Genomic DNA, 25348 nt, shown 5'->3' on the forward strand with positions numbered 1-25348 from the left:
AAAAACTAGGGCTTTTGCGTTCAAACAAATCTGCACAACGGTTAGTCTTAAAACCAAAGTAAAAAAACTTGCAAAGCCACTTGATTATATCAAATAAGTTGCTATAAAAAACTAAAAATGATAATTTAATCAAAATACAAGCAAGAAAATGGAGCTAGAAACTTGGTTGTAGCCCCATGGTGGATGCCAAAAATGTGTGTACAAAAAGTGTCACACTTCTATAAACCATTATTCTTGAGAATACCCATGTGAAAGAGGGCATCTCAAGAGGTGGCTTATATCTCTTTATCTATGATGTAAAAAGGCTATGAGATGGTGTCTCTCAAATGAACCAAACTATGCAACCCTTGTAAGGTGCACCATAGAGTGAGAGATTCAAAGAGTAGAGGCAAGAGTGCCAATAGCCAAGAATCTAGAATAAAATACAATGTAAATGCAAGCTATTCTAAATGAAATACAAGCTAACAAAGAGAACTAGGATAAAGCATAAATAAAACTAAGTTAAAAAGTATGCCATAATGTAAGTAGAATGAGAGCTAAGCTAAAATGAAAAAAATGCAAGAATGCTCCAAGTCTCCAGAATTACCAAGAAAACTTGCAGCATAACCAGAGCATGAGAGACTAAGATTTTTTGAATGGGAAGATAACCCTCCCTTTTAAAGAAAAATAGATGGTAGAGATTAAAAGGCAAAATAGGCATAATCAAGGGGGGAGAATGCATCTTGAGTGATCCATGTGCACAAGCATCTCAACCAATCACAATTAATGGTTGACTTTTGAGAGAATTTGACATTTGTGGAGGAGAATTAAAGTTTTAAAAAAAATAGAAGATTCCTCTCACATAAAAAATTGTGCATTCATGTGTAGACAAAAATGTCTTTTATTTTATTTCTAAAATAGGAATAATGCTTTATGGGTGCACACTTAGGATAATATATGAGTGGGGAATTTTTATTTAATTAAAATGGAGCATATTATTTTAATTAAATAAGAGACTCAGGATAAAGTGGCCACACCATAGCTTATAATTAAATAAATTTATTTTTGGAGATTTGATCAAGGATAAGCATTGGATAAACTACGCAAAAATGCTCGAAAGGGGCTCATAGTCTAGATGACCATTTTTGGGTGATTAAAATCATAATTTACTACAATAGAAAGTAAAAATCAAATGGATGTCATTTTTGCTACAAGAGAAAATATTTCCCCATGATCAACTCCTGCAACTTGGAAGTAACCTTCGACAACTGAACATGTTTTATACTTGTCAATGCTTCCATATGAACCCATCTTCCTTTTGAACACCCATTTACAACTAGCAATCTTCCATCCTTCTAATAATGGTACAAGGTCCCATGTGTAATTCCTTGTAAGATCTTCCATCTCTTCATCCATGGCTATTTTCTAAGACTCTAAATCGTTCATACCAAGATTCTCTTCTACAAATCATAGTTCATTAACATTAGGATTCAAATAATATATACACCTCCAATCATCAGGAGAATATCCATACATTTCTGGTGCTCTTCTCTATCTACTAGACCTTTGTACAAGATCTAGTTTAGGTTTAGGTTTAGGTTTGTGTTCAGGTTTCCCCTTCTCTTCTAACGATTTTGAAGTCATAGACCTCTCCTCAACTTCTTTTCTTTTTAAAGGTCTCGATTCAACTTTCTCAGGTGTAGTAGGAAGTTGAATCACATCTTTTTATTTTGTTTTTTTTGGTTGCACTATAATAGAAGAAGACTTTGTTTCTCTATAAATAACACTTCTAGAATAAAATACCTTTTGTTCAACATGATCCCAAAGCTTGTATCCTTTGACATCATAACTATACTTGATGAATTTATATTTATCAGCTTTATTATATAATTTTTTCAGCTTCCCCTTTGGCACATAGGCATATGCCTTGCAACCAAATACTCTCAGATGTTTAGGTGAAGGCTTGTGACTTGACCATGCTTCCATTGGTGTTTTATCAACAAGAGATAATGTAGGAGACCTATTAATCAGTTACCTAGTAGTGGCTAGAGCTTCAATCCAAAATTTTTATAGTCTAGCTCTACTTAGCATACTCCTAGCCTTCTCCATCAAGTTCATGTTTATTCTTTGTGTAACTCCATTTGGTTTTGGAAAATAAGGAGTTATCTTCTATCTTTTAATACCAAAATCTTTATAGGATGCATAAAAAGTCACTAGAGAAAAATTCACCACCATTATTATTTCTCAAACATTTTATCTTCTTTCTAGTCTACAAATCAACCATTGCATAAAATTCTTTGAAACAACTGAAAAACTTCAACTTTACTCTTAAGAAAATAAACCCATATTCTTCTACTGAAATCATCAATGAAAAAAACATAATAAATTAATCTACCAATAGAAGGAATATCAACTAGACCAAATACATTCAAATGGATTACATCCAAAATACATGAGGACTTATGAGAACTTGAATAAACCTAAATACAATTTTGTATTCCATAGATACAATGCTCACAAAAATCAAACTGAAGATTACAGTCATTTAACCCATTAAAAAGGTTTTTATTTTTCAAGGTTCATAGACCCTTCTCACCTATGTGGATGAGTCTCTGGTGTCATAGCATGGTCTTCTTCGAAGAAAGCTTTTGTTTGGCACCCTTGGGTACCCAAAACCCATGACCATCTGTTGAAGGAGAAACCATCTCATTTTCCAATGAAGTAGTCCTTGTCACTATCTTATTAGAATTTCTATTTCACTCAATTTTACATGCATCAAGATGGTACAATGTACCAATCTACTTACTCTTTCTATCACCATAGCACCTCTTACCATTTTCACACCTACTTCAACAAAATGTACATGTACACTCACATCCATTAGTTTTCTAACAGATAACAAATTTCTTGCTAGTGCCAAGATATGAAAGACAACATCAAATCTTCTAATTTTACCATGAATTATTTTTACATGAATACTTCCATGGAAAATAATATAAAGAACTATGTTATCACCCAAATTCACCATACCACCATCAAAATTTTCAAACTTACTAAACTAGTTTCTATTAGTCTAGTCATGTGGAAAGATGCACCCAAGTCTATCAACCATGCATTATCACCTACATGAGTGACCAAGGCTATGATGAAAGCATCTCTATCTTCCTTCTTGAACTCAGAATCAAAATCTTGCTTCTTCTTCTTCTTCTTTTTCTCTTCCCAAACCTTTTAGAAGTGACCAAGTTTTTTGTAGTTATAACTGATTACCTTGGACTTACTAGGGGAATTTTACCTTCCCTTATTCTTGGACTTAGAATGACCATATTTCTTTTCATTCTTGAATCTTTCTTTTGGTCTTCCTTGAACACTCAAAGCCTCTTTGGCATTTAGAGAGACCTTCCTTCTCATCTCCTTTGAAAGTAGAGAACCAAGAATATCCTCCATCTTCAAGACAATTGAAATGCAAATGATGGCCATGACAAGGATATCCCATGAGTTTGGGAACAAACATAGGAACATTTGACACCTTTCTTCTTCAACCATTGGCACCCCTACTAAGGTCAACTGAGTCACCTATTGGTGTTTGAAAACACTGGAGGGTTTTCAATTATCCCAATGAGAATATGACATATCCAGGGGCAGCTAACTCCCATTTTCAACATGTCATTTTAGACATTGGGCCAACTATAAGGCATGACCCTTCTTCTTCTTCAAGCTTTGCAAAACCTAGGTGGGTGGACCTATAGATTCTTTATATGGTACCAGTTATCAAAGCATACACTGAATATAATATAAAGTAGATAAAACCCTTATTTCTCCTGTTAACTCATGTAATAACATAGATCTATAGTAGAAAATTGCAACTCTATGATATTCACAAGTTGAGTGAGGGCATCACATTTAGGTTCTTCAACATGACAAGGAAATACAATGATTATTGAAGTTGATTTTCAAAAAATCCTCAAACATGCAGCAATAAGAACAAATTGATCCTACAAATGATTAGTGCCTAGTCCATTGGGCAGTTCCATGAATTGAATACATATATCTGTGATATCCAGGACATATTTCATACTTCCAGATATCAGATCCATCCTATTAGTTTGTGATTTAGACATCGGTGTTCATTAAAACCTCATTCTTATGAAATATCCTTCTCAAGATAACCAAAAACCCTGTCAAACACATCAAGCATTTACTTGGCCCTTTGTTCCAATAGAAAAACATATGTGACATACATCTTTAAAGGGATGCAAATGGGTCTTAGCTCTTTGTTCCTAGACCACATAAGACTGCAAATTAATGAGATAGGAGACGAGAATCAGAATGGAACTAAAGAAATTCTGGCTCACTTGTATTCATTTCCTTGAAATTATACATTCAAATGCATGAAATTCAAAAATAAAAACACCTAACAAATTTGAAACTAGATAAATTAACTTCACTACTACTGTTCATATAGAAGAGAAATTGCTGAAAGTGTGGTGTCACAGTCATGGGAATGCATCAAGAACTGGATCCAAAACCTTGGTATCACAGTAATGTGCCAATTTTCTCCAAAGAACTGGAACCTGTACAATGAATGAAAGATAGAAAGATATAGACAAGAAAAAATTCCCGGATCTGTTATGCAACTGCCACCTATCCACTTGAAATTCAATCTCTTGCAACTAAAAAACCTCTCTGCTCTTTCCACATATTGATTTGATTTTGTTTTCATCATTCTTGTAATTGATTTACAAATATCCAATCTTGATTGATGAAAATCTGTGAGTCATAAAAATATCTTATTTGCCTCATGAAATGCCAGTGAAATCTTAGTTTTTACTAATTGAATCTAAACAAATTTCAACCCAAAATAATTTTTTACTACCTTTTACTGATATTCAAGTCATTACTATGTTAAAAATCAGTTCTAGACTTTGATTACCTAAATACAGTTACAATTTAGGTACCTGAGACAAATCCCCCTGTAGCTTGGATCAATGGCATTCTATGCAAAAACCAACCCCAGAATCAAAAAATTCAGATTCTCACGATTCCAACGGTATATGATAATGCATATCTAGCCTCTCGAAAATGCCTAAAATCTTTGTTTGAAAAATAGTCCCCTCTGGTTGAAAACTCAAACTTGCAACTTAAGATTTTAAAAATTCAAAAATTAAAAAAATCCCTAATGTTCAGACTTTATAAAAAATGACCTTTTGAATTTAAAAAAGTTCTAAACATTCCCTTTCAAAATGATTAGAGGAAAATCATTTTTTAAGAAATTCTTATATTTGCCCACATCCTTAAGATTCAGGGTCAACACAGGTTTGACTGGTGCCATGTGTCAAGTGTTGATTGGCTTGCATGATCTACATCATCCACCATGTGTCATCACCATATCAACCCTCACTATGTCCCTATATTAACGGGTGAGCAGCTTCTTCTTAACGACATAGCGAGGACCCTCAGATTTGTCACGTGGCACGATCTGGTGCCTCTTCTAAACTTGCTTGCCACATCACCTTACCTCAAAATCTGTGCCACATGGCACCTTGTGATTTTTCAAGAACTCCACATCATCACTGACTCACCCTAGACACCCTACAAATTGCCACTTGTAACTGCCTGATTCATTGCTCGCACTGCAGGCAGGACCCATGTAGCATTTTGAATCTCATCGAATTTCAAAGTTTTCTGACGACCTCGCTATGTCGCTAGCCAAACTTTCTGAGATTTCCTGGCTAGCGAAGTAGCAAAGTGCCAAATTTTTGAATTTTTTGATTGCCTTCATTCTGCTGACATCATCATCTTGGTCTGCGTGTCCGATCAAAATTTTGGTCCTCTTTCCTCTAGCCAGCTGGGACCCATGTGCGTGGCTGAGGCTTCAAAAGCCTTTTTCTTTGAGACACTTTACTTTAGTATTTAAATAAAAAAAACTCCCCTTGTGCAAGCGATGTGGGACAATTTTAATTTTCCCTCTGTCCTGTAGATGTTGATTTCTTCTGCTGCATATGTGTGAGCTGTTCCAGCTCCTTTGGCATGAGTTGCTCATTCTTACATGGAGCTCTAACCTTATGATTGATAGCTCCACAATGGAGCTTCATTTTTATGTAGATATCCCTACGTGTTAGTCATTTTTTTCCATGAATCTATAGACTCTTCATAGTGATGGTCATTTCTTATGCACATAGTCATTTAAAATGAAGCTCCCCCCTTCTAAAAAATGTGATACTATTGCTGGAGGAAGCCATGGGCTTCAAAAACGTGGATACATGCTTCCTTGCGCTTTGTTTCACCAACAAATCTATACATTCTACTAAAAACGTGGATTGCTCCTTCCTCTATGGATGCTTGCTGTTGTACTCTTTATGATTGGTCTGAGTTGCTTTGAACTTTTTCTTGGTCTACTCTTGCTGTAACCTGTTTTATCTACCTCATGTATTTAAGAAAAATGAAAAACTTAGCAAACTTATAATACAATCTTACTCCCACTGTATTCTATTTAGCAGCCAAATCATTTGTCATGGAATGCTCTACCTTATTAGTCGGTTACAGTATTCTCCTTCATTTGCTGCCTTATTTTCATATGGCATCTCTCATACAATTGTTTAAACAATTTCCCAAGGTCAAACTTTCAACCATTCTCTAGTGCTCTCTTGTATCCATGAAACATCTAATTCTTGATTAAAAGATCTTAACATTTCGCTTGCTATTTGAGCATAAGAAGAAGAATAGCTCTATATGCTTTGATTTTCCTTTTTCAAATTTAGCATGAGCTTTTTAATCAATTTGCCTCTTATCATTCATAATGTAATAAAATTTATCAAGAATGTTTTGCCTTCCTTGATTCATATTTCCTTCATGATGTGTCTCCATTTACCCCAATTTGTCTTCATTTGAATCCCTCTCTATATTTGAGAATTTTTTAATCAAATCTAAAAATTGTAAATTTGTGTTTGGAGGCCTACCAGTTGGCCTTAAAAACTGACTCAATCAAGTAACCAGACCACAAAAATTGCAATGAGCGTTCAATCCTACACACTCTACCATATTGTAAATTCTCAACCCATGACCAATGCCCAGTCAAAATATTTTAATTGCCAAACATCCATACTTCAAATATCCTGTAGGCAAACAATGTTAGAAAACGTAAATTGGGTTTGGATTTGGCTTTAAAAACTAGGCAAATTGACACTTTGAAAAACAAAAACTGGGGCATTGGTTCTCTGTCATGAGGACATTATGGATTTGTGATTTAGGCTCATGATGAATAATAGAATGCAGATGGTGATTAGTCAAAGTAGGCTACTTGGATTTGCAGACTGGAAACAATACTAGAAAAGCATTTTTTGCAAACAGAATTGACTTGGAAAAGTGTGCATATGGATTCATCATGACTTGCAAACTGACACACTTGGAGTATTTTCAGAGGAAAATGCAGGGGAATAATCCATTTGATCTCACCTATCATGGATTAGGAGTTATAACATCTCGAACAGGAGCCCTAAAAAATCTGCAAATACTGACACCAGTAAAATTCTAAAAATTCCATTTAGAATCGTGTTTGAAAACTGATCAAAAAGATTCGTCAAGAGCTAAAAGTTGAAACATGACAAGTCTCTGATGTCTATAATGAAACAAAAAAAGAATTTTAGCATTTGGGTCAACTGGGTCAAAGTCATAACACATCAAACATGGCTTCCCAAAATTATGAATTAATTGCAAAAGCATGAAAACAGTAACTGACCAACTTTGGGGGATTCAAAACCTAGTCAAAAAGACTTGAAACAACTCAAAATCTGAAACATAGGCTCTCAGGTATGGACACTAAACACTCTCAAAGCAGTAAGTCACAAAACAATTCTGGGTTCGAGATATTCAGATGCAAACAAGGCCTCCTATTACTGTTTGACACAATGCAGATTTGGAACTAGCTCAAAATAGGACTTCACCAAATGACTTGGAATGACATTTTAACTTCATAAAACACTTAGACACATTGAATGCAGGATGTTAGAAACATTAAACACCTCTTAGGTCTCAAAAGTACAGTCGGGTACAAACTCATCAAAAGCATTTATAGGGCTCAAAATCTCAATGGTACTCAAAATTGACCTTGCAATTTTTAGTCCCAACAGTGGCTCTATCTGGGGATGCATGCCCCTTGTGGGCATGGCAAGATTTTAGATCTCTAGGAGAAGTAGACCACACACTTGACAACAAAAACTCTCTTGAACAACTTTATTGAAAGTAGGGAACAACTAGCACTACTATGTACAAGTGATGGCCCCGGGCCACCGAAAAGTTTTAGAACTTTTACCTCTGTCATATACTTGATTTTCATTTACATTCTCCTGAGGTAAACTGAAATTCTCATTTCCATTTGTTTCACCAAGCACATCAACATTTGCAATCAGCCCATTAGGCAAAACAAAACTATCATCATTACTTCCATAGTGTGTATAAAAATTAGACATACTATCTATACCTTGCTCACTATGAAAAAATGAATCAGCATAATCATAATAATTGAAATCAAGCTAAAATAGATCATTACTGATTGAACCATGGATTCCTTTAACCGAAAACACAAAAGCTTGGTACTCTATTTCATTCAACGAGTTACATGAATCAATTTGTAAATCACCTTGTGCCTTCGGGTGTGAAGAGTATGTAGAATCTGATTTCTACCTACTTGCAACCATGTTACTCATCAAGTCAGATTTATAATTTTTTAAAACCTCTTCACATTCTTCAAAGAATTGATTAGTTACCAAACATGAAAACTCATTCTGAAAGCGATGATCTACATTATGCTGATCAAAATCATTTTTTTCATCTAATTGAAAGTCGAAATAAACCTTGAACTTATCTTTGCAAGACCTATCAGCATATAAAAAAAAAATATAATCAGACTGACAACCTTAACTGTTTTCCTCTTCATCGCATGAAATATCAAAACTTATTGTAGGATAACCAGCATGAAAAGAATTTGAAATAGTATTAAACTTCCCTTCACTAACATAATCAGCATTCAACAAATCCTCATGTGCAAAAATGTTTGAGGTTCTGTTATATACACTTCCAAAGTCTAACAAAGATTGTTCAGATTCTACCTCTTTTTCTACATCAAATTTTGGGGAATTGATTTGATTGAATGAGAAAGTGTTATGAGAGAAAATATGAAGATCCTTAGAAATACTTACGTGCTTTTCAAACTCATGAGCCAACAATTTTGAGATTTCATCAGAGCTCAAGAAGATTCTCTCACAAATCTTCTCCTGGCTGTAGTTATCATCTGGATAACATGAAGAACTTACATCATCAGGATCCTTAGTGTAACAATATGGAAAATCAACATTATTACAACATTCTTTCTTATCATGGAAATCACTAGATCTACTGTTGTTACAACTTTCTTCAACTTCATATTTACTGTAACAAAATTTATCTTCTCTTTTATATCCATCTTTTTCATGCTGATCGCTATTACCTGACTCATTAAAAATTGAACCCACCTCTTCACATTCGAAAGATAGATTATCTTGCTCTACAGACTCATTGTATTCATTTCTACCTTGGCTTTCAGCACACTCATTATCATCAAGAGACATAACATGAAAAATATAATCATCATCTTCCATCTCCTGAATGAATCTTTCAATTTGTAAAAACCTTTGTAATCTTATACCTGTGCTGGCCAATTGACTAAATCAGGTACTAAAACATCAAGGAAAACACTAGGCAGGGAAGATTCCTCAAGTCTACAATGAAAAGGCATCTTACTAATTACTGATTGAAGCCTTAAATAATATTGTTCGATACTTAAACCTTGAGTACCTCCTACCTCAATTCTTATAAGATTTACAATCCTTTTGTAGACCATTGTTTTCAACATAGCAATGTTATTATTCGCAATTTCTAAACTCTCAGAATTGGGCAAACTAATCTCAGATCTAAGATCTAACTCCATCTTAAGACAAAATTTCTACCTCTTCCTTCTAGTGCTGAAAACCACTGAATAGAGGCAACACTTTTTTTAAACACTCGACTTCCATGAAAGGAAACATGAAAATAAAAATACCTCTAGTGTTGATGTTGTAATTCGATTTGCTAATTTTGGCATAGGTGAAAGACTGAAAATCCTTTTACACCACTGGTCAAACATCATAGAGTCGCCACCTCCTTACAAGAGGATAAAGAGATCACTGCTGTGATTCATGTTTTACACTTCAATTTCTTTATAATAGCAGATTGCAAACAACACTTTAAAACTCATCAAGAATTTAGAATTCCTTTCCAAGAAACTACCAAAAGCTTCAGATCTGCCCATACAGCTAAAAGTCCTTCAAAATTTTGCAATGAAATCAACTAGGAACAAACTGGTACAGATATTTGAGAGTCACCACTCACTTATGTGAGAAATAAAACATAATTTGTCACTTGAAAATTTTGAACTAGACCTTCAATGTAGGAGAAACTTGTAGATAATTGTTATCTTGAAAAGAATTTACACTTTATAAATGAATTCTTGACTCTAAAATTTCTCAACAGTACTTGCAAACTGAACTGATTGAAGATAGACCTATAATAGTCATAGCACACAATTTTCATCCAATTTTACAACCTACTACTGATTATGAATAAAGCTCAACTTGGGTGCATGATATTTGAGTAAGAGACCTTGGAAACACATCAGATAACCTACTGCTGCAAATTCTTTATGCACTTCTTCTGCTGTATTGAATCTCTTCTTTTAAATTCTCAAGGTTTGTCTTAAATTTGATTCAATACAGTCCTCAGCAAAGTCGCCATCTTGTTGGTGTTTGAAAATGCTAGAGGGTTTTCAATTATCCCAATGAGAATATGACATATCTAAGGGTAGCTAACTCCCATTTTCAACATGTCATTTCAGACATTGGGCCAACTATAAGGCATGACCCTTCTTCTTCTTCAGGCTCTGCAAAGCCTAGGCAGGTAGACCTATAGATTCTTTATATGGTACCAGTTATCAAAGCATACACTGAATCTAATATAAAGTAGATAAAACCCTTATTTCTCCTATTAACTCATGTAATAACATAGATCTACAGTAGAAAATTGCAACTCTATGATATTCATAAGCTAAGTGAGGGCATCACATTTAGGTTCTTCAACATGAAAGGGAAATACAAATGATTATTGAAGTTGATTTTCAAAAAATCCTCAAACATGGAGCAATAAGAACAAATTGATCCTACAAATGATCAGTGCCTAGTCCATTGGGCAGTTCCATGAATTGAATACATACATCTGTGATATCCAAGACATATTTCATACACCCAGATATCGGATCCATCCTATCACTTTGTGATTCAGACATCGGTGTTCATTAAGACCTCATTCTTATGAAATATCTTTCTTAAGATAATCAACAACCCTGTCAAACACATCAAGCATTTACTTGGCCCTTTGTTCCAATAGCAAAACATATGTGACATACAACTTTAAAGGGATGCAAATGGGTCTTAGCTCTTTGTTCCTAGAATCGCATTTGAAAACTGATCAAACGGATTCATCAAGAGCTTAAACATGAAACATGACAAGTCTCTGATGTCTATAATACAACACAAAAGGAATTTTAGCATTCGAGTCAACTGGGTCAAATTCATAACACGTCAAACAAGGCTTCCCAGAATTATGAATTAATTGCAAAAGCATGAAAACAATAACTAACCAACTTTGAGGGATTCAAAATCTAGTCAAACAGACTTGAAATGATTCAAAATCTAAAACATAGGCTCTTAGGTATGGACACTAAACACTCCCAAAGCAATAAGTCACAAAACAATTCTGGGTTCGAGATATTAAGACGCAAGCAAGGCCTCCTATCGCTATTTGACACTTAGGGTAAAATGCAAATTTTGAACTAGCTCAAAATAGGACTTTGCCAAATGACTTGGAATGATGCTTTAACTTCATAAAACACTTAGATGCACTGAATGCAAGATGTTAGAAACATTAAACACCTCTTAGGCCTCAAAAGTATAGTCGGGTACAAACTCATCAAAAGCATTTATAGGGCTCAAAATCTCAATGGTACTCAAAATTGACCTTGCAATTTTTAGTCCCAACATCACCAACATATTAAAGCTTTCTAGATGCTAAGAGATTCATCCACCTTCTTCCATTCTTAAGGAATATAATTTCTTCCTCAAGAAAATCTTGTTCACAAGTGATTTGGATTTATAGATATAACTTAGCTTCTCCTAAAGCTTCTTTGTAGCATATTCTTCATAGATATTTATCAAAATTGAGTCTTCAATACACAATCTAATGAAACCTTTAGATTTTCTATTTGTCACATCATACTATACAACTAAAGTTGGATTTTTAGGACTTAGCTTATTCTCATCGATCACACCCCATAGATCCTGATGAATCAATAGATCTTTCATCTTTAGCTTCCACATCTCAAAGTTTGTGCTAGGAAACTTCTCTACATCAATCCTCTCTGACAATCTTGCCATCTTTTTAATCCTGCAATATAGAAATGAAATACTCCACACAAGCTCCCCTCAAACCATTAGCTCAAAAAACCCTATACCCAACAAATAGAACCAAAATTGGCCAGACTATGATACCATCGAAAGGAAGAAAAGGTATGCAAAAACATTTACTACGCTAATCTTGTGAGGACTATTATTTAAATTTTAACTAAGTATTATAGAGATTTTAATGGATAAATAAAAGTGCATAAATGAAACATCACAATAAACACATAACATAGTGATTTCCATGGGGAAACTCTTCTAGGAGAAAAATCCCACCCTCCAAAACCCACATAATGTATTATCAAATCAAGAAGATTACCATACACTTGCAATGCAAGTTCCTACATGAACATTACCACAAATTTGAACTTGGAGAGACACCTTCTAGCACCCAGTCTTGCAAATAGAACTCAATGATCTAAACTACTCCCCAAGCCCTCCTTATATAGTGATTTTACAGCCTAGAAACCACTTGTAAATTTGCAAAAGCACGGGAAAATCTAGCATGACACATGTTTCTCATTCTTTACGTTTGTAATTCCAAGATGGGAGAAATGACCAAGCTAAAATAGTAATCCTGTCCATAATTTTGTCCCCTAGTTTAGACCCCCATAAAAGAAATAAAATAAGTTATCTATGCTCTAAAAATGGCCCTCCTATATTCTACTATGGACAAAGAACCTATTGGCATTTTATACACTTTTTCTAACGCATAAACAAGCATAAAACTATCACCAATTAATTATTAGAATTTTCTAGAAAAAGCTTGCAACAAACTTGCAAGGTTGAGAGACATGTTCTCAACAAATCTGTCATAACATGTCACCTGATTTGATCTCACCTAATTTATACAAATGGGGATAGTGGAATTGTGAGGCTTTTTTACCACCAAATTATTATGGGAGAAGTCAAGTAAAAAATTAGACACATCTGAGAGTACAAAAGACTCTAGACGAGAGAGTTAGAAAAAATAAAGTGGTAAATGTTTAAATAACATGAATAGAAAAGAAATGAAAAGAAGAGCAAATTAAAAAATTAAGGATATTTGACCAAAATATTCAAGGGTTGTAAACATTGAATGCAACAATAAAAGTGGCTTGGAGACACATAAGGTAATAATAAAGTGAGTAATATGAGTAAGATAACAAGGGGGAAGTTTTGAATAGATAGACCAACATGGAAGATAATCTAATAAGAATATAAGGATATAATAATGAGTAGCCAATAAATGAGGAAAAGGAACATAGAGTAACTTTCCCTAATTTTTTATATAATATATTATATGAAATAAAAAGGGAGGGAGTGAGGTACATAAAAATAAATTACAATGAAAGGGAGGAAGATGACTTGTCTTATAAATAGTAGAGGCATACCCTTGACATTTTGGGATCACCCTCCTGGCCCATTGTCACCTTGCCACATCCAAACCTTCTACAATTTATGATATGTGGTCTCAATACTCCAATAGGGCATATGTGGCCTCATCACACTTTTCCTAACGTTGGGATGAACCTTCTAAACTAATCACATGATGTTACGCTTAGGCCTTTTATATGATGATATATAGTCCAAGTTTCCTATAGGAAAAGTGTGGGCCAAATACCTCTTATCTTGATTAATGTTTTCAATTGATTATCAAACTCACATGTAGATGCCAACCTACTTAGGGCCTTGGTCTCCTGCTTCATAAAATCCTCTAGCAACCAATTTTAGATCCTATTGCGTATGGTGATCAACTCACACAGTATACCTAGTTTATTCTAACCTTAAGAAAATATCATTTAAGTATTAGGAATACACATAATAATGACTAAAAATCTGATCATAAAATTAGACCATTAGTAATATAGTTTTTCCTAAGGATGGTTGTTGTGCCTGCATGTACTCAAGAAAAGGATATTAACTAGTGACAAACTCCACAAACTTAATATTTCATGACCTTTTCAATGTTTTTAATGTAATAAATCTATAGAAAATATTGATATCCAATGATATAGATATTTTGTATTGGAAAAAATGAATATATCAATGCCTCTTTCAAACACGTTATGGGAGGTGTTCTAGGATTGATCTATTCTATTTACCAAATCCTTTTTTACACATATATGAAAGTGTTCTCTGACATTAGTGCAGGGAACCTTCATAGAAACAAAGGGTATAAGGGGTTGGGAAGTAGGTAACAAGGGAATGATGGATTGAATCCAAAAGAGTCAATCAACAATGTAAACTGATCCATTTTGTAAGGTTAATAGGATCTAAGTGTACATATAAATTTTGACTATTTAACACTTTTAATTTGCAAATTGACAATTAATATATAATCTTTAAACTATCTAAAATTTGTTTACTAAATGTTTAGATTAGTTATCATCCATTATATCGTTATTTTCATCATAATCTTTGATTAGATGACCAAATCATGTGATCTATTGGGCAAATGAAAAACTTAAACTATTCTTCTAATTGTTCCCATAAATTAAAGAACGACTTAGACTCCTGAGATATCACTTTTATAGAGTTATAGCTTACATTGGCCTTGTAGTATGCCGATCTAAACAATCAAATTTATTTTGGGCTTTGCAATAATGTTTTCTTTGGAACCTGTATATGGATTCTCTATGGGCCTGTTTGGCTATGGGAATATAAAAATGGGAATAGGAATACCTATTTTGGAATACTTATTCTCGAATAGAAAATGGGGTTACGTATTCCTATTTTTGTTTGGTTCACCTAGAAATTGATGCATAATACACGGACTCAAAAATTTATGTTTTCTAAAATAAAATAAAATAGGAATAGGAATACGTATTCTTACTCCACCTATTTAGGTGGAATAGCAAATCCTCAATTTTGGGCCAAAATTGGAATATGTATTCCAATTTTATTCCTATTCTAATTCTGATTTGGTGCATGCAAACAGAGAATTCAAAATTTTAAGAATATACATATGCCTGTTCCACTTGTATTCCCGTTACCAAACGGGCCCTACGAGTTCACGAAAAAATTATAAAGTGAATAGTATAATCTCAAACTTCCAGAATTGCTCAATTTTATTTGTTTCTAATAGTGTCTCAATCTCCATCATTATTAATATCTAATACTGGCTCACAGGCAGCCAACCAATCTGCCCGTGAACCACAACCTTCAAACAAACAATACTGCCTAAAATTCGCCTTTATTACATGTATCTACATGGCGAAGAATGGAGGGTTGTGTATATGGGGAGTTCACATAGTGTTTATTTTCCTAAAACAGATTGTGATGAATTTGATCAATGCTTTAAATAGTAGCGAGCAATCCCTCCGTTCCCACCATGAGGGTAGATTCCTCCTGGCCTGTGGGCGTCGCCAGTTGAATAAACAATCCTCAGTATTTCTTCCGGAGTCCGCGCATACGCCACCGAGCGGTCATCACCTGCAAGAATGTTGCCCGCCACTTTTCCTTCTGCTCCATGTTTTCTTTCCACAACAAGACCTTCGTCCACACTCCCAGTTTTTCCCAGGCTGTTTCTCAGCTGTGAAAGCTTGCGTGTGAAGTCTGCCACAGTGTAATCATATGGCTTCACCTTCTCGTCCAAATGGTTGAATAACAAAGCGCGTATCACCGCATCCTGCCCTGATTCAACTCCAAGAAGACCCGCCACAAGCTATTTCGACCACAGAGCTAACTAACTATATTTAGTACTGATTTAGTCCCTGACTACGAAACCAATTTCATCAATGGCTAAACTAGTCATAGCATAGAACTACTCACTCGCTTTCCAGTTGTAGAGGTGAGGTGTTGATTGGCGCCGACGTAGCCAGTGAGTCCAACATAAGGAACCAGATAACTTGCAAGAAGATAATTTATAGAGTTGTTATATGGATCGAATGGAGGATTCAAGTTGAACCCAACTGCATCATCGAATGCGTCAGCAAACACTTTGGCACTCAGATCCAGATGAGGTCGAGGAAAGCCAGGCACAGTTGCCTTGATGGCGCTGCATTTACATCATAACACTTAGATATGCATAAAACCTTAATAAGAACATGACAAGAAACAATCTTAAGAACATGCTGATATCAAAAACAATTCCATGACAAGGAGGCTTACTACCTAAGGTGGCCAACTTCCTGGTAAGCGAATTCGAGAATGATCTCGTTGGTGACATTATCGAGATTAGCTTTCCTGGCTCCCTTGGGTGAAGGTCCACCAGCCGGCAGCTTTGGTGCGACTTTGTCCAGTCCATAGCCAAGAGCTCCGAAAAGGAAAAACTCGGCTTCCAAATACTCCAAGTTAAGAGGGAACTCGAGCAAGTCTTTTTCACTGGGATCGATTCTTCCTGGTACATAGCTCCCACTCTGTTCATCTCGCTTCCTTCCGCCATGTTGCTCAGGCTCCACCGTTGTTGCATCACATAGAAATGCACATAAAACAAGCGCTAAAAGCCCAGTATATACTAGTTGCGCCATTGCTTACTATTTTGTTGCTCAATGCAATTGTATATCTTCTCCTCTCCTCTCATCCAATTAATATATAAAAATAAACTGACAACATGGCCTGTTATTATCTACAACAAACTTTTGCTATATACATACCCTTTGCCTTTGCAAGCGGATTAGGTTTTATTCCTTATACAGCAAATGCCTACTGTGTAGATAGCCTTTGCCTTCGCCGTTGCCACTAGAGTTGTGGACCGCAATGAATAAATGGCTATTTTGTTGCTCTCGTACTTACTTTTTCCCCAATTTAAGTTGAAAAATATGAGCTGATAGGAACTTCTAGAAATGGAATTGAAGCTTCTCGCATTACCACTATTTGCAAACCTATTCGTTGGTGTTCTTTGAAGACCATTGAATTCAGGCATACCATCCATAATGGAGGAGAGTTTCTGGTCAGTTAAAATATTGGCATTAACAATAAGCCATTTCATACTTATTTAGAAAAAAAAATTATATCCATAAAACTATTTTATCTTTTGTAAATATGATTACTTGTGAGTTTTTATTTAAATGTTTTAAACTAGTGTACGAGTTCTATTGTAAAGAATTGATAATTAGTATTTATCTCTTATATTGTCTTGATATATATGAACATTCTTTCCTTAAATTTCAATAACTATTGAATGCTATAAGAGGTATGTAATTGTGTAGAGGTTCTTTCATAAGTATTTTACAAGTATTTTCTTATTGAGATTAAAATAAATTAGCATTACAATATAAACATGTTTCTTGAATATTTCTACAATATAGATAAATTACAACATTTGTGGGTGGAAGGGGGGCTCAATTTTATGACTATCACTTTGTAAATGTGTTTTCTATTTTTTTTTAAATATATATATTTTTTAAAGGTAAAAGTGGCAAGCCACTATATTATTTTATTATTTTAATAATTTTGATTCAACAAGGTCAACTGGGAAAGAATCAAAGAAGAAAACCTAGCATTGTCCCTAATATATACAAAAGTATAGATAGTTTAAAAAAATAAATACAAGAGGTATTTCAACTACCACCCATTGCAAAACAAAAATAGTCATGGCATTTTGGTAGTCTCCAAACACTATCTTCATGACAATGACCAAGCAAAAAACACAAATCTTACAAATCTATCCAATCAGATCCAAAACCACCTTCAAATGACGCTAGCTCACTAGGAAGAGGGCCCAAGCCGGTACAAAACTTTGAGGAGGTTTGATTCTAGTCCAAATCAAAGTAAACCTGATCAATTAATCCCCAAAAATTTTGTTCAATCGGCAGCACTGAAGCTACATTCATACCCCTAGAAACTGAAGTAGTAGAATCCATTTGTAAATCAAACAAAGCCTGACCTACTAACTTAATATGCTCCACCAATTGAACATCCATTAGATTTGGTGCAGAGGGAAAAGCATCTTTCAAATAATTAAAGCTGCCAGTGTCTACAGCTTTCTTAATTGCTTCAAAAATATCAAAAAACTCATGTTTATGCAGAAGTTGATAATGTGAGAACAAACCGCCAACTAGTGCCGCTCCATTCCATAAGTCGTACTTTTGCATAGCCAAAATTAGTTTATTATCAACCAGATAATGAGGATGCATTACCTTATGGGCCAATGTTTGAAGCAAATCAGGTGATTGTATTAAATCCATTACATTAGAAAGGAAAATTGAAATAAACTGAGATGGATATAGAAACATTAGTGCCGAAGAGCAGAAGAACTCTTCACCAATAATATGTTGAATAACTCTTCGAACTGTGGTTGAGTAAATTAAAAACATTTGATCCATCACTTCATCCATAATAATGTTTGGTAACACCTTTTCCTCCAAAGATGAAGATAAGAAAATACGAAAATTCTTTGGCATGATGGCATGATGCTATTTGTGACACATATCACAAGCCTGAGCGATATCCTACCCATAATTCATCATGTAACCAGATGACAAAATTGAATTCTTGCAAAAAATGTGATTGAAGGCTAAAGTAAATAAAGATTGCAATCCTCGTGTAATAAATTATACAGTGCAACATGCTAAAAGCCATCAATATTTGCACAAGAGAATGTTCTTGCAAGAGCTAAAAAAAAGTACTAGCACCAGTGTATTTTAATGACTCAGATTTAGCCACATGAGAAAATCAAATCCCATTATCAAAAAATTCAGTGTCGTCAGGGAATAATCATAATTGAAGCACTTAAAATATATTGTCCAAGTCATGTCATCATAAATGTTTCTGAGTAAATCATTCGATATTTATTAATGTGTACTTTGTTACTAGGGCAACTTGACACTTATTCGACAACTGAAAGCCTTAGCAAAAAACATACAGCTTGGCATCACTCGGCACCTGATACAATTTTGAACAACTTGGCACCTGATACCAATCTAGACAACTCGGCACCAAATACAAATATTATCAAACAAGTACTTCACCAAGTAACTAACATACAGCTCTGCCTCACTCGACACCTCTTATTGACCAGCTCGGCACTTGATACAATTATGAACAACTCAAACTAGCACTACACCAACTAACTAACCAGTTCAACACCTGAAGCAAATCTGAACAACTTGGCTCCTGATACAATCTTGGACAACTCGACACTTGATACTACTCTGGACAACTCAGCACCTAATGCAAATCTAGATTACTCGGCATCTTGATACAATTCTGGATAGCTCGGCACTTGATACAACTCTAAACAACTCGACACTTAATGCAAATCTGAATTACTTGGCACCTAAACAACATACTCGACACTTGATAAAGCTTGGTCTACTCGGCACTAAGGGACATCTGATTTTAGTTCACGAAACTCGGTAGCCATGGCATCTACTCGGCACCTAAAATATGAACTTCAGATGCCGAGTGGGTAGATGTAGATGCATCCAAGTCTTCTTGGATAAGATTTTGAAGGACCTTGTATTTCTCAATAAAAGGCTAAGGGTGAAGAGTAGAAGTTGTAATCCCCGCACAACCCAAATTTGATAAAAAAATCTACAACTTTATTCCCTTCTCAATAAATATGCGAAATGTTAATATCGAAACATTCATCAAGAAGTCTCCAAATCTGATTAAGAAAAAAATTTAGTTTCCAAGAAATGATGTGCCAATGGATACAAGCATCAATAATAACTGACGAATCCCCTTCTATATGTAGCCTATGGAAACAACCTTGTTTAGCTAGAATAAGTCCAACCAATAGTGCATGAGCCTCTACAATATTATTAGTGTTAATGGGCAAAGGAGAAACTGTAATAGCCACAACCTGACCAGAGGGATTTCTAATACATGCTCCAAAACCCGATGGGCTAGGATTTCCTTTTGAAGCTCCATCAAAGTTTAGCTTCCAAAAATCATAAGCTGGAGGTCTCCAAAAATTCTTTCTAGGTAAGAGAGAGGATGGGGAATAGTTAATTTTCCAACCATATGGTATGAACAAATGTTTCTATTTTTGGACAATTTGAGAATCCCATTAGCTCACAATCGGGTTGATTTTAACCACTCTTAGACTAGAATTAGTCACTTCCAAGATTGATTTTTCAATACCATTCAAAACAATGTCCAGAGGGAGTGATTCCTTTATGAAAATATGCTTGTTACGTTCCCACCAAACAGCCCAAATAAGCAATATTGGTATGCATTTCCAGAGATTTGCAAATAACGATTTTTGATAAAGAACTGACCAGGCTTGAAAGAGATCCCAGAGATTGTTTGGCAAAGGAGTATAATAATTGAGTTTACTCAAAATAAAGCACCAACATTAAGAAGCAAAGGAACATGTAACAAATAGGTGATCCACTGATTCTTCATGCTCCTCACAAAGAACACATTTAAAAGGAGGAGCAATATTTAATCTGGTCAATTTGTCACTAGTTAAAATCCTTTTTTTAAGAGCTAACCATGCGAAACAACCTACTTTAGGAAGAACAACTAGATTCCAACAAAATGAGAAAGCTCTTGAAATAAGATTTTGTAGACCATTCTGTTGTAGAATTTTGTACCCCTCTTTCACTGAATTTTTTCCATCCTTAGCTGGAGCCTAAAAAATCAGATCTTGTGTTTCAGAGAAAAAAACTTGTCTAGAAGATAAAATATGTTGAAATTGACTGATTTCCTGAGGTGATAGAGGTAACTTCATGTGATCCTTCCAAACTATTTTCTTAGAAAATTCACAGACATGATCCACATAATGAAAAAATTGAGACCCCCAATGAAGCTCAGCAACTTGGATAACATTCATTGAGATTCCACTCTTAGAGAGTGGAATTTGACCATTCCAAGAATCATTCCAAAAGTTAATACTAAAACCATTATTTACTTCCCAAGAGATGAAGTCAACTATGATTTTGCGTGAAGCTATCATAAAGTCCCAAATAACCGAGCCTTTTGGAGGATTTGAGATAGTGAGGATTCTAGAGGGATCATTATTATCAAGATATTTTTGCTGCATAATTTTACACCACTTGGACTGAGATTTACAATACATGTGCCAAATCAATTTCCCACCAAAAGCTTCATTTCTAAAGGATAGATCATGAATACCTACCCCTCCAGTACTAGGAATCTGTGACATATCTTGCAAAGAAATGAGTGGGATCTTACGAGATTCATTCAAATTAACCGACCAAAGAAAACCCTTAATCAATTTTTGAATTGTTAGTAACACTTTGGAAGGGATCTTGAGAACAACAATGAAGTAATTAGGAATTGCAGCTAGAACTGATTTGATCAGCAATATTTTTCCCGCCAATGACAACCATCTAACTTTCCAAGAAGCAATTCTAGTCTGAATACACTGAATAACCAAAGACCAATATGCAGATCTATTTGAACCCATGAAGAAAGGAATACCCAAGTATACTGAGGGAAGAAAATCTTCTAAAAAACCCAAGATCCATTTAACTTTATCCAAAACCAACTTCTTAGTATTGAAAAATTAAATCTTGGATTTTTGAGCATTAATAACTTGGCCAGACACAATTGAGTAGAGATCAAGGGTTTAAAGAATTTGGCAAGCTTCTTGGACATCTGAAAATCCAAACAATAGAGTATCATCCACAAAAAGAGAATGTGTGATAGATATGTTTGTTCCTGGAATAAGATCTCATTTCCATTTCTATAACACATGCTAGTGTGAGATTGCCCTACTAAATGCTTCAGCCATAATAATAAAAAGGATTGGGGATAAAGGATTCCCCTCTCTAATCCCTCGTGTAGAGGGAAAAAAACCCATGGGCTTACCATTAATGATCAATGAAAACCAAGCTCCCAAAATGCATGCCTTAATCCATTTACACTAGTTTTTGGAAAACCCCATTTTATCAAGTACTTGAAGTAAAAATTTCCAGCAAACTCTGCCATAAGCTTTCATCATATCCAGTTTAATAATAAAATTTGAAGAATTACTTTAAATAATAGAGTGGAGAACTTCATGAGCCACAAGAGCCCCTTCCATGGTTTCCCTTCCTAGGACAAAACCACCTTGTTCTGGAGAGATGATATGTGGAATAAGATGCTGAATCTTGAGATATATGGCTTTAGTGATAATCTTATAAGATAAATTACACAAAGAGATTGGTCAAAAATTTGCAAAAGTTTGGGGATCCTTAATCTTTGGAATAATGGAAATATTTTTAGTGTTAAAATATTTTAGCATATTTTTAGATCGTCGAGATTCTTCAAAAGCTACTAATAAATCCCACCCAATGATATTCTAGTAACTCTGGTAGAATAATGCAAAAAAACCATCTAGACCTGGTGCTTTGTTACGCAGAAAGAAAAATACAACCTTTCAAATTTCTTGAATGGTGAAAGGAGCCATCAAGATATCATTATCTTGTTCTAAAATCAGTTTTGGAATAGATTTAAGAAGTTCTTCAACTTGTGACACAGAAGGATTAGGTAAAACATCAGGCGCAAGAAGGCTTTTGAAAAATTTAACACCTTCATTTCTAATAAGCTCTTCATTGGTTAGAAGATCACCAGATGAAGCATCTTTGATATGAAAGATTGTGCTATTAATTTTCTTTTGCTTAGTTGAATTGTGGAAAAACTTTGTATTTCTATCCCCATCTTGGAGCCATAATTCTCGAGATTTTTGTCTCCAGTACATCTCTTCTCTAGCACACAGATCCTCCCGTTGCGATTGCAGATTATTTTGAGAAGAAAACATTTCTTCATTCATTCCTTGTTGGATGATCTAATTATATACTTCTTCTAAATATGTCTTGACTTCTTCCTTTTGATGAAACACATTTTTGAACACCTGTTGATTCCAAATTTTAATTTGAGATTTGACATATTTAAGCTTCATGGCAAACTGGTGCATTTTAAGATCTTCCCTTGGAACTTTATTCCACCACTGTTTGATGTTAAGAAGAAATGTGGGATGCCTAAGCCACATACTTTCAAATTTGAATGTGGAATGAAAATGTTGTTGCAAAGATTTGTTTATTGCAAATGAGGCTTAAAGATATAGGAAAATGATCAAAACTTGGTAAAGTTAGAATTTTTGAAGAGATATCTGAACAGCTCAACTTCTAGTCATTAGATAAGAGAAATCTATCTAGGCGGGCAACAATATTAGTAAATCTAGATCTCTTATTAGTCCAGGTAAAAGAGCCATTAATTGGATGAACATCCATTAGATTGTTATTATCCACAAAGGCATTAAAATCTAGTATTGTTTTATGGGGAGGGATGATGCCTCCAATTTTCTCAGATTAAGATAATAATGCATTAAAATCACCACCAATAACCACTTGCTATTGGTCTTGCATTTGAAGAGAGCATGTGATAGAATTCCATAAACATGCCTTATCCAAAGATGAAGCAGGACCATATACATTAATCAGAATAAAAGATATGTCAAATGCTGATATGTTTAGCATTTGCCAATTGTTCTCTTGTTGGATGAGCTATGAATTAACTAAAAGAGAATTCCAAAGTACCGCTATACCTCTAGAAGCACCCAATCCTTGCATATGCTGAGACTTCCATTTTTTCCATGTAGCAACTATTTTATCAAAGTTATGTTGGGATTTTTTAGTTTCTTGCAATAAAATAATATCTGATTGCAAAGAATCAATAACTTGTTTGATTCTTTGCCTCTTGTCAGAGGCATTTAAACCTCTGACATTCCAAGAGATGATCTTCATTGGAAACAAGGAGAACACCTAGTTCTCCTTGTTGATCTTGTAATAATAGTGAAGCTATTGTCCAATGTTGTTTGGATACCGGCAACAATTTCTATTATGATCTTGGAACCCTTTGGTCTACCTCGCACCTTGGGCATTTTAACAATAGGAGGTTTAATAGATGGAGTTTGCAATATTGATAGAGGTTGAACTTTTAAATTATCCTGGTTGTGTAGATCTAGAAATTGAGATTCTTGTGGTAATGAAACTGTAGACTTTTTCACAAGTTGATAGAGGTTAGCCTCTAATCCCAAGGAATCTTCTGCCATTAGATGTACACTGCCTACGCCAGGGTCCTGAGGAAATTGATTAAAAACTGTCTGAGAATCAATTGCCTGATCAGGAATCAATTTGTTCCAAAATTGAAATTCTCAAAGCAAGGTGTCAATTACAAGTGAAATATAATCTCCACCTTGCAAACCTTCTTCTTTTGAAATATCGAAAATAATAGAGGTGGTAATTTCAGATAAAATTTTATCACAAATAAAAGTTGATATCACAGGAGAAGGATGGATAGAGAGGCTCCAGATAGGCCACCCTAGCAATGAAACTGAGAATCTTCTATTATGAAAAGTGATCAAATGGAGTGACTTCAGAGATACACAATATTGATAGTCTATATGAGGGAGTAATTTGGAGCTTAGAGCTATAACGGAATCCATTGGAGATGAAGGGTCAAACTCCAGCAAAAAAAAAAATACTAGTGAAATACGCATGCTGGAAGAAAGCCATAATCCAAAGAAATTGTTGAAGAAAAACCAAGAATGAACTAGGAATATGCCTATTCATTGCATGCAAATTGTAGGAACTATCTCTTGTATCATCTTGGCCCCTTGACTTAGAAAGAGTTGTATTGGCCTCATAGATATTATAGTCCATGAAGGAAATTTTCCTAGAGCAAATGTTGGGATTTGAACAATGATCGGGACAAACTTGTAAACCATCCTTTTGACCAGAATGACACATAAAACTGAAGTGACCAAGTTTATCTTGAAATTTATGAATCACAGAGGAATCCTACACCAATACTGATTGCGTCCATTTTCCCCATTTGGATATGAGAGCAATATTTTTAGGAAATGGTTTGTGCATGTTACTCAATTAAAAAATGCTAACTTCAAATTGGGGACACTCATATGGAATCAAGTCACGTTTCAGAAAAATACCCAATTTGTTGGCTATAATTTC

General features: G+C 34.7%; 1 protein-coding gene across 1 annotated transcript; it reads right to left on the bottom strand.

Moving 5' to 3' along the window:
* Positions 1-15771: 15771 nt before the first annotated feature.
* Positions 15772-16951, bottom strand: LOC149545138 (ferritin-like catalase Nec2). Its single transcript, XM_089793697.1, has 3 exons — positions 16596-16951; positions 16254-16479; positions 15772-16146 (listed from the first exon to the last, which is right to left on the bottom strand). The coding sequence occupies exons 1-3, from the start codon at positions 16949-16951 to the stop codon at positions 15772-15774; spliced, it is 957 nt and encodes a 318-aa protein (XP_089649823.1).
* Positions 16952-25348: the final 8397 nt, after the last annotated feature.

This window comes from Cupressus sempervirens, chromosome 7 (assembly GCF_028749045.1).
Source record: "Cupressus sempervirens isolate cs-2001-9-10 chromosome 7, ASM2874904v1, whole genome shotgun sequence".
Classification (NCBI taxonomy): Eukaryota; Viridiplantae; Streptophyta; class Pinopsida; order Cupressales; family Cupressaceae; genus Cupressus; species Cupressus sempervirens.